This window comes from Lemur catta, chromosome 21, assembly GCF_020740605.2.
Source record: "Lemur catta isolate mLemCat1 chromosome 21, mLemCat1.pri, whole genome shotgun sequence".
Lineage (NCBI taxonomy): Eukaryota > Metazoa > Chordata > Mammalia > Primates > Lemuridae > Lemur > Lemur catta.
Window position 1 is genome coordinate 7,967,246 of NC_059148.1, and position 10,311 is coordinate 7,977,556.

Genomic DNA, 10,311 nt, shown 5'->3' on the forward strand with positions numbered 1-10,311 from the left:
ATCATGCAACATGTGGCCTGGTTTCTTTCACTTGGCATGTTTTTAAGTTTTGATTCAAGTTGTAACACAACTTGATTGTTGTAGCACGTCATTGATTTTTATGGCAGAATATTCTATTGCATGGATGGATCACGATTTGATCTAGTCCACCAACAGCCGGACTACATTTCCCGTGAGGCCCCGCGCCCGCCCTCCCGCTCCTGAGCGTCCTTCTCGGAGGCGAAGACGCCCCGCGGGACTTCTGGGAAATGTAGTTTGCAGGCCGGGAGGGTGGTCCTTCTGCGCAGGCGTAGTCCTGCCACGGGTGCGGAAGCGGAGTGTGGTGAGGGGGCTGCTGCTGTAGTTGAGCGGGCCGGAGCGTCAGTCCCCGCAGGTCCCGAGCCGGGGCCCGTGCGGGGGGCTGAAGTCCGCCGGGGAGTGGCCACCTCCCAGGTGCGCGCCGGGGTGGCGCGTTCCCGGTAGGTGTGCGTCGGCGCGCCCCGGGACCGCCTTTAAGAGGTGCGGGTGAGAGCGCGCGCCAGGCTGCTGCTGGGCTCGTCCCGGTGTCCGTCCCTCCGCGTGGCCCGTGAGTGCGTTGGTACCACCGCCCCTCTCCGCCCGTGCAGAGGGGTCCGAGCGGCCAGAGCGAGAGCCTGGCGTGGGGCTTCCTGCTCCGGTCGCGTCGGTGCCACGAGTGGACAGGCCAGGAGTGGGTGCAGGCTTGGGTAGCCTGGTTTCACTGTGCTTTGCAGATAATGAGTTTTTTACAAATTGAAGGTTTGTGGCAACCCTGCCTGGAGCCAGTCTGTCCCTACCATTTTTCCAACAGTGTGTATTCACTCTGTGTCTCTGTGCTAGCATTTATTAGCAATAAAGAGTTTTTAAATTAAGATATGTACATTTTTTAGACACAGTGGTATCATAAACTTAATAGACTATAGTGTAACCATAACTTTTATATGCACCAAAAAATCTGCGACTCATTTTATTGCGATATTGGCTTTATTGTGGTGATCTGGAACCCAACCCACACCATCCCCGAGGTGTGCCTGTAGTGGCTGTTCCCACAGCGCTGCTGAACGCAAGAGATGGAGGGCAGTTCTGAGGAAAGGGGAGGCCCGGGGCCAGCAGTCACTTACCTGATCGCGGGACCAGGGGCTGCTGGGCAGAGCTGGCCCGTCCCCACCATCTGCCTTCTTGGGTGCTGTGGAGAGCAGTGCTGAGGCCGGGTCCTGTTCTGTGCTGAGAGTCGTGGGGCGCTGCTGGTCGCCGTGGGGAACCCAGGTCTCCTCCCCGGCTCCCCTGCAGCCCCTGGGGTTTCCTCTGGGCTGACAGATGCTCTCCGGAGGAACCCTCCCCCGCCTTGGAGGAGAGGAATGGGGACATAAGCCTCTTGAGTAAGTGAGTTTGTGGGCCCCCCTTAACTCAGGAGCTGGGTGAGGGACCACCCAGCCTGTCTCACACGGTCCGTGCCCCTCAGAGAGGAGACGTTGCAGGTAACCTGATGGGATGAGGAGCCCCATCCTGCCTGTCCCTGCCCCCACCTGACCGTTGGGACTGCCATGGGCCTCGTGGTGGGTTCACAACTTTGGTGTGTGGGTGTGGGGTCCCATCTGATAGGGCAGGCCTGGATGGTGTTAGTCCGGGTCTCAGACACAAGTGAGTCCTGGGTAGCCGCAGACAGGGTGTGGCACCCTTGTCTTTGTTCTCTCCTGTCTCTGAGAAGTTGAACTGCCAGGTACTTTTCTGGACAGGGGCTGTCATGATGATGGTCCACACCATGTTAAATGCCTTAGAGATCAGAAAAGACAAGAAACCGAAGGACAAAGCCCCTTCTTCACAGTACAGAGACACAGGTGCACAATTGACATGTCTGCCTGCCCATGTTAGGGTGCTGGGCTGGGATGGACAGTCTTGTCTGGACAGTTCAGAGCCCTGCGTATGAGGCACTCATGTGTCCCCTCTCTTCCTGCAGCTCTCGCTGGACAAGAGGACATGGCCACGGCACAGGTAACAGCGAGGGCTTTGCTTTCTGTTCAGGCACCAAGTCAGGGAATGCATGTTTATTCTTTTATTCATTGACTCTTCTGATCTTTGCACATGTATTTGCTGGGGTCACAATGTTTTGTTAGAACCTATATGTGTGAATTCTTTTTTGAAGTCATTAAATTGTTGGATAAATAGTGTGTGTACACAATTAAGAATTCAGAGATATAAAAGGTGAACAGAGAAATAAGTCTCCTACTGCTGTCCCCAGCTATCCAGCTTTGCTCTCCAGACCATCTTTTGTATTCTTTTAGAGATAATCTATACATGTACAACCATGTGCACCTGTATTTTTCCACTTCTTTTTCACCTTAGTGATAGAATGCTATATACACAGGTTATCACATTCTTGGTTTTTCTTACTGTGGTAAAATGTATACAGTCATCCCTTGGTGTCCACAGGGTATTGGTTCCAAGAGCCCCCAAGAATACAAAAATCTGTGGATCCTTATACCTTATATAAAATGGCATAGTATTTGCAAATAACCTATACATATCCTCTTATTTACTTTAAGTTACCTGTACATTACTTGTAATACCTAATACAATGTAAATGCTATATAAATAGTTGTTATACTGTATTTTTTTTATTTGTGTTGTTTTTATGGTTATATTGTTATTTTTTCAAATATTTTTGATCCAAGGGTGGGTGGTTGAATTCAAGGATGCAGAACCTGCAGATGCTGAGGGCATATTGTGTAACATAAAATTTGCTATTCTAACCATTTATTTATTTATTTATTTATTTTGAGACAGAGTCTCGCTGTGTTGCCCGGGCTAGAGTGAGTGCCGTGGCATCAGCCTAGCTCACAGCAACCTCAAACTCCTGGGCTTAAGTGATCCTACTGCCTCAGCCTCCCCAGTAGCTGGGACTACAGGCATGCGCCACCATGCCCGGCTAATTTTTTCTATATGTATATTTTTAGTTGGCCAGATAATTTCTTTCTATTTTTAGTAGAGATGGGGTCTCACTCTTGCTCAGGCTGGTCTCGAACTCCTGACCTCGAGCGATCCACCCACCTCGGCCTCCCAGAGTGCTAGGATTACAGGCGTGAGCCACCGCGCCCGGCCTAACCATTTTTTTAGTATTCAATCCAGTGGCATTAATTACATTCATAACGTGTGCAACTATAAGCACTATCTATACTGAAAACTTTTCATCATCCCAAACAGGAACTGTGCACCTGTTCAGCAATAATTACTCATTTTCCCCTGCTCCAAGTCTTTGGTACCCTCTAATCCACTTTTGATCTCTACGAATTTGTCTATTGTAGAAACAGTCATGCGTTGCTTAACAAAGTGGATAGAAAGTGCATCATTAGGTGATTTCATTGTTGTGCAAACATCATGGAGTGGACTTTCACAAACCTAGACGGTACAGCCTACCACACACCTAGGCCATAGCCTATTACTTCTAGGCTACGAACCTGTATAGCTGCTTAAAGTACTGAATACTGTAGTCACTTGAAACAATGGTAAGTATTTGTGTATCTAAGCATATCTAAACATAGAAAAGGTACATATCTAAACGTAGAAAAGGGCTGAGTAAGTATTTTAAGAAACAATAGCTGAAAACTTCCCAAATGTGGCAGAGATATAAATCTAAAGAATCACGAAACTTAGCAAACCGCAAAACAAGCAAATCCAAGGAATTCATGCCAGGACACATCATAATTAAACTTTGTTACAAAGACAAAGAGCCAGAGAAAAATGATACCTTTTCAATAGGAAAAAAAAAAACAATTAGAAAAACAGGGATTTCTCATCAAGAGTCATGGAAGCCAGAAGGAAGTAGCACAGTATTTTTCAACTGCTGAAATAAAAGAACCATGAATCCAGAATCCTATAACCAGGTAAAATATCCTTAAGGAATGAAGGGGAAACCAAAAGAAGGATACTTGGAATATCAGGAAGGAAGAAAGAACACAGTAAGCAAAAATATAGATCAATACAATTCCTTCTCTTGATTTTTCAAAATGGTGCTTAATGGTTCAAGCAAAAATATAACACTGATGTGATTCTAATTCTGTGTAAAGGAAATATTTAGGACAGTTATAAATAGAGGAGGGTAAAGGAACATAAAGGGAAGTAAGATTTCTAGACTTCACTCACACTGGTAACATGATGGCAGACTGATATATCATATATATACACACATATCTAAATAATTATATAATGTAATACCTAGAGCAAATACTGAAATATATACAAAAGGATACACTCCAGACCAGGCACAATGGCTCACACCTATAGTCCAAGGACTTTGGGAGACTAAGGCAGAAGGATCACTTGAAGCTAGGAGTTCAAGACTAGCCTGGGCAACATAGCAAAACCACTTCTCTACAAAAAATAAGAAAAATTAGCTGGGTGTCATGGCACGCACCTGTAGTCTATCTCCTTGAGAGGCTGAAGCAGGAGGATGGCTTGAGCCCAGGAGTTTGAGGTGAGTTATGATGACACCACTGCACTCTGACCCAGGCAACAGACCATGACCCTGTTTCCAAAACAAAAACAAACAAACAAACAAAAACCACATGTAAACAGAAAAGTGAAAAACACAGAGACCAAAGAGAAAATAAAAATAAAACAGTACACTCAATTCCTAACATATGAATAATTACATAAAATGTAACTCATCTAGACACAATAATTAAAAGACAGAGATTGGCAGAGTAGACAACATGACTCAACTATATACTGTGTACATGAATCTTCAAATATATAGGCAGGTTGAAAGTAAAAGGATGGAAAAGCTATGTCATGCAAACAATATCCAGGGAAAAGCAGAAGTAACTATACAAACAGATAAAGTAAACCTGAGGCGGGGGTGGAGACCAGAGATGGAGAATGCTGTGGTTTCAATGTGTTCTCCAAAAAGCATGTGTTGGAAACTTAATCAACATTGTAACAGTATTAAGAGGTGGGACCTTCAGGAGGCATTTAGTCCCTTAGAACACTGCCCTTTTGAAAGGATTAATGCATTGCGTGAATAGGTTCATTGTCATGGGAGCGGGTCCCTTATGAAAGGATAAGTTGGACCCCTTCTTACTCTTTCTCTCACCCTGTCTTTGTCCTTCCACCTTCTGCCACGGTTGATGCAACAAGAAGGCCAGATGCTGTGCTTAATCTTAGACTTCAGAACTGTGAAAAACGAATTTCTCTTCGCTGTAAATTAGCCAGTTTGAGGTATTCTGTTATAGCAGCACAAAACAGACTAAGTCTGAAAGGCATGAAAGTGGTTTTAAAAAAAGTGACAAAAGAGTAATTCTACCGTTCACCAAGATGACATAGCAATCCTAAGTGTATATGCATCCTAAAACAGGAGCAAAATGTGTGACAAAAAAAGCTAATAGACATGAAAGAAGAAATAGGTGAATCTGCAATTACAGCTGAAGACTTTAACACTCTCTCTCAACAGTTGAGAGAACTATACAGAAAATCAGCAAGATGATGGAAGAATTCAACAATACCTTAACCAACAGAATCTAATTGGCATTTATAGAACAATCCAGCCAACAACAACAAAATACACATTCTTTTTTTTTATTTTTTCAGAGACAGGGTCTCTGTCACCCAGGATGGAGTGCAATGGTACAATCATAGTTCACTGTAACCTCAAATTCATGGGCTCCAGTGATCCTCCTGCCTCAGCCTCCTGAGTAACTGGGACTATAGGCACATGCCACCATGCCCAGAAAATTTTTAAATTTTTTTGTAGAAGTGGGGTTTTGATATAATGTAAGAATTCAACCAACTCTTGGCCTCAAGCAATCCTCCCACCTCAGCCTTCCAAAGTGCTGGGATTATAGGCATGAGCCACAGTGCCTGGCCAGAATACGCATTCTATTCAAATGCCCACGGGAATATATGCAAAGGTGGACCATGTCCTAGGCCATAAAACAAAAACCAAATTTAAAATAATCAAAATCATACAAAATATGTTCTCTGACCCAGATGGAATCAACCTCTAAATCAATAACAGAGGCTCATGCTTGTAATCCTAGCACTTTGGGAGGCCGAGGCGGGTGGATTGTTTGAGCTCAAGAGTTCGAGACCAGCCTGAGCAAGAGCGAGACACCATCTTTACTAAAAATAGAAATAAATTAGCTGGACAACTAAAAATACACATACAAAAATTAGCCAGGCATGGTGGCGCATGCCTGTAGTCACAGCTAATTGGGAGGCTGAGGCAGGAGGATTGCTTGAGCCCAGGAGTTTGAGGTTGCTGTGAGCTAGGCTGATGCCATGGCACTCTAGCCCAGGAACAGAGTGAGACTCTGTCTCAAAAAAAAAAAAAAAAAAGAAAAGAAGTCAATAACAGAAAAATCTCCAAATGCTTGAAAAAAAAAAAAAAACAGCATTGAAATTATCCATTGGTCAAAGAGAGAGTCTCATGGAAAAATTTTAAAATACATTGAACTGAATTGAAAATGAAAAAGACAATATATCAAAATTTGTGGGAGAAAGCTAAGGCACTACGAAGCAGAAAATTCATAGCACTAAATGCATATATTAGAAAAAAGGAAAAGTCTCAAATCAACATCCTAAGATCCCACCTCAAGAACCTAAAAAAGGCCTGGCATGGTGGCCCATACCTGTAATCCCAGCACTCTGGGAGGCCAAAGCAGGAGGATCACTTGAGGCCAGGAACTCGAGACCAGCCTGAGCAAGAGCGAGACCCCCATCTCGATGAAAAATAGAAAAATTAGCCAGGTGTGGTGGTGGGTGAAAAATAGAAAAATTAGCTAGGTGTGGTGGTGGGTGCCTGTAGTCCCAGCTACTCGGGAGGCTGAGGCAGGAGGCTCGCTTGAACCCTAGAGTTTGAGGTTGTTGTGAGCTAAGATGATGTCTCTGCATTTTAGCCAGGGTGACAGTGAGGTTTTGTCTAAAAAAAAAGAAAAAAATAGCAATTGAAGGAAGGAAAAATTTTTTAAAAGAGCAGTAAACAATAAAATTGAAAACAAAAATAAGAGGAAACCAATACAAAAGACCTAGTTCTTTAAAAAGATCAATAAAATTGATAAGCCTGTGGCAATACTGATGAAGAAAAAAGAGATAAGAAACAAATCACCAATATTATAAAAGAATCAAGGAATTTCATAGACTCTGCAGACATGAAAATCATAAGGGAAGACTGTAACTCTACACATGTACATTTGACAACTTAGATGAAATGGAAAAATACTAGGAAAACATGAACTACCAAAACTCCTCACTTTGAATAGCCCTTTAACTATCAAGGAAACTGAATTTGTAATTTGAAAATTCAAAATAGAAATGTTCAGGCCTAGATGGTTTTACCAGAGAATTCTACAAAATGTTTAAAGAAAAATTAACACCGATTCTATACAGTCACTTGTGTTTTGTGTTTAGTGTACCTCTCTAGTTTCTTTGACTCTACCTTTCTCTGCCTGTGGGGACAGTCTTAGCCACACTCTGTAAGGTGCCATGTGTGGCCTTCCCATTGCCCAGCACTGTTATGTGTTCATGTCTCAGGAAGCGGTGATGTGCCAGGACGTGGCTGTGGAGTTTGCCCAGGAGGAGTGGGAGCTCCTGGGCGCTGCGCAGAGGATGCTATACCAGGAGGTGATGCTGGAGAACTACAGGAGTCTGGCCTCCCTGGGAGGGCCGGGGCACAGGGTGCCATCTGCCTGTGGTATCTGTGTAGCTGACTGGAACAGCGGGAAAAGTTAAATAATTTACCTGGCAACTGTTTGTTTATTTATTTACTTATTTTAGAGACAGGGTCTCACTCTGCTGCCCAGGCTGGAGTGCCGTGGTGCCATCGTAGCTCACTGCAACTCAACCTCCTGGGCTCAATGGATCCTCCTACCTCAGCCTTCCCCATAGCTAGCACCACAGGTGCATACCACCGTACCCAGCTGAGTTTTAAAAAATTTTTTGTAGAGTCGTGGTCTCACTATGTTGCCCAGGCTGGTCTTGAACTCCTGGGCTCAAGCAATCCACCCACCTCAGCCTCCCAAAGTGCTGGGATTATATGTGTGAGCAGCCATTGTGCTTAGCCTTATTTTTATATTAAATAAACACAGATACATTACAGGTTTTTATGAAAATGTGTATGATTTAAAAAGATGCACCAGACACTGGAAAGAGGTTTTGGACCTGGCAGAGGCACATTTGCCTGCAGGTCTGTGGCCTGTGCACCCTTCCCTGCCCATAGGGACCGGAGGGTGCAGAGGCTGCCTGCTCTGTAACTATCCATCCCTGTGTTCCCCAGCCCTGAGGCCCCAGACCCACGGAACTGTATTTTATTGTTCAGAGGTCAGAGTCTCCCACTCCCTGGGACACAGGTTCCTGGTGTTTTTATGACTTGTTCTCTGTTTGAGGCTGCCCTACCCACGGCTCCCTGTCATCCATGCTGGAAAGGCCCCAAGGGCCAGGGAACAGAGGCAGAGTCCTGGGCTCACGCCTACCACCAGCCCTCACTTAAGCCTCTTGTCTTGTCTGAGCAGGGTGCCAGGATTCCAAGCCTGGCATGATCTCCCCGCTGGAGCAAGGCAGATCGCCCCGGATGTTGTGGGGGACAGCCCCTAAGGGCCCCTCTGCAGGTGAACAGGCGGGAAGGGGTCCCGAGGACTCACACAAAGGCTTTCTATGAAATGCTGGCCACGGAGCCCTGCCCTATGGGGAAATCAGGGCTGCCCTCAAGAACAGGCAGCTGCCCCAGCTTTGCACCTGGTGCGGCATCCTACCCATCAGCCCTCCCTTGGCCCTTTTGTTCTGCTGCAGCACGGCTCCATGCTCAGGCCTCCATTGTTGGCCACCTCTCCTAGTCCGTGCTTCCTCCTCTCCTTCTTTCTGTCGGGTGCAGACCAGTCTCTCCTGCCCACTGCAGAACGCCCCTCAGGAGTCCATGGTGCAGCTCTCACCCCCCTTTCTCTCTCTCTCATTCCTGCCAAAGTTCCTAGGACTGTTAGCCTCTCTTCTGGGCTTTGTCTACCCTATCATCCCCCAGGGCAGGGACCATTTGTCTAGTCCAATCCACAGGCGCTTTGTGATCTTCATTTTCCTGAGCTTCGTGTGGCTGTTTGCTGCCTCATGCCCTCTGCCTCGCTTGGCTTCCTGATGCCACACATTAATGTGGCTGCCTCCACATCGAGTTTCTGTCATCTTCTGCTCCTCTCTGTTTACCCTCCCACTCTCAGAGTGGGCAGCAGGTTTGATGGCTGCCTGTGCACAAGACTCACTGGCCTGTACCCCCACGTCCTCTGCCTCCCAGCACCCTAGACCTTCCTCTTCCTCTGTTTGCATGTCTCTACTAGGATCCTCAGCTGTGTCTTCACATTCCGCCTCAGACCCCGTGAGTCATTTGACCCCTCCCTATACCTCAGCACCTATGGCTCCTTTCTCCCAGTTCTGAGAATCACTCATACACTGCTGTCCCCATGTCCTCCCATGTCATCTCATGCAGTGGGACAGGGTTTCTCCATTCCTTCTGTCTTCTCTAAATCCACCTTGAATGTTGCCATTAAGTACCTGTACTAAAAACATCTTTGTAAACATGGCCACCACCTGGTAGTAATGACACCATGATTCTCTGTTTCCTGCTGCATTCAGTCCCACTGAGACTTTCATAATCACTCCCTAGTGCATGCAAGTTCCTCAGTTTCCTGTCTTCCTCACACACCCCCTTGCTGGTGTCGGATTCTGCATGTGCACTCTCTGCCCATCACTTGATGACTGTGAAGTGTGAGTCTTGTCCTCCTGGTTACCTCAACAGTGACTGCAGGTTGCTTCTGACAGCAGCCGACTGTCCTTACAAATCTGGTGAATTACTGTTTCAGGAAAGTCACTGTGGCAGCTCACAAGGTAGACAAAACAGGCAATGAGGTTGTATGCTGAGAGATTAGTGGTGACATTTCACAGAGATCCAGGCATGTGGGGAATCTAATTTATACCATTTTCCTCTCCTAGTTCTCATTCCTGTGATTCCCCTTAACACTATCCCTTTGTCCATTCTCTGGGGCCCAGTTTTCACCTCTGCTCATTCCCCAAGTGTGTCTTCTTTTACTTCATTTTCAGTGCCCCAAACCACTGGTCTGTCCCTGTTCACATCTTTCTTGCTTGTGTGTCACAGTGGCTCCTGGCTTACATGACATTTGAAATCAGTCAACGCAACATACCTCTGTCTGAGAAATCAAAGAATAAACATAATGGTTACATATTATATGTAGCTTTATCCCTTTAAATGGTCAAATATCCAATATTTTTAAATTTCTTTTAGACCAAGAGACCAGATCTGGAACTAAAGACCCAAATCTGAAG

The 10,311-nt window shown here is 45.7% G+C and overlaps 1 protein-coding gene across 3 annotated transcripts; it reads left to right on the forward strand.

Annotated features, from left to right (window-relative positions):
- The first annotated feature begins 302 nt into the window (after nt 1-302).
- Nucleotides 303-7,735, forward strand: LOC123626279 (zinc finger protein 558-like). 3 transcript variants are annotated; one of them, XR_006730780.1, is made up of 3 exons: nt 303-498; nt 1,955-1,989; nt 7,522-7,735. XR_006730780.1 is itself a non-coding variant. In XM_045535215.1 (3 exons), the coding sequence occupies exons 1-3, from the start codon at nt 1,742-1,744 to the stop codon at nt 7,717-7,719; spliced, it is 327 nt and encodes a 108-aa protein (XP_045391171.1). In that variant the 5' UTR covers nt 1,536-1,741; the 3' UTR covers nt 7,720-7,735. The 3 variants fall into 3 exon arrangements, 1 of the variants encoding a protein (XP_045391171.1); XR_006730781.1 differs by having other exon boundaries at nt 303-458; XM_045535215.1 differs by lacking the exon at nt 303-498 and adding an exon at nt 1,536-1,835.
- The last annotated feature ends 2,576 nt before the right edge of the window (nt 7,736-10,311 follow it).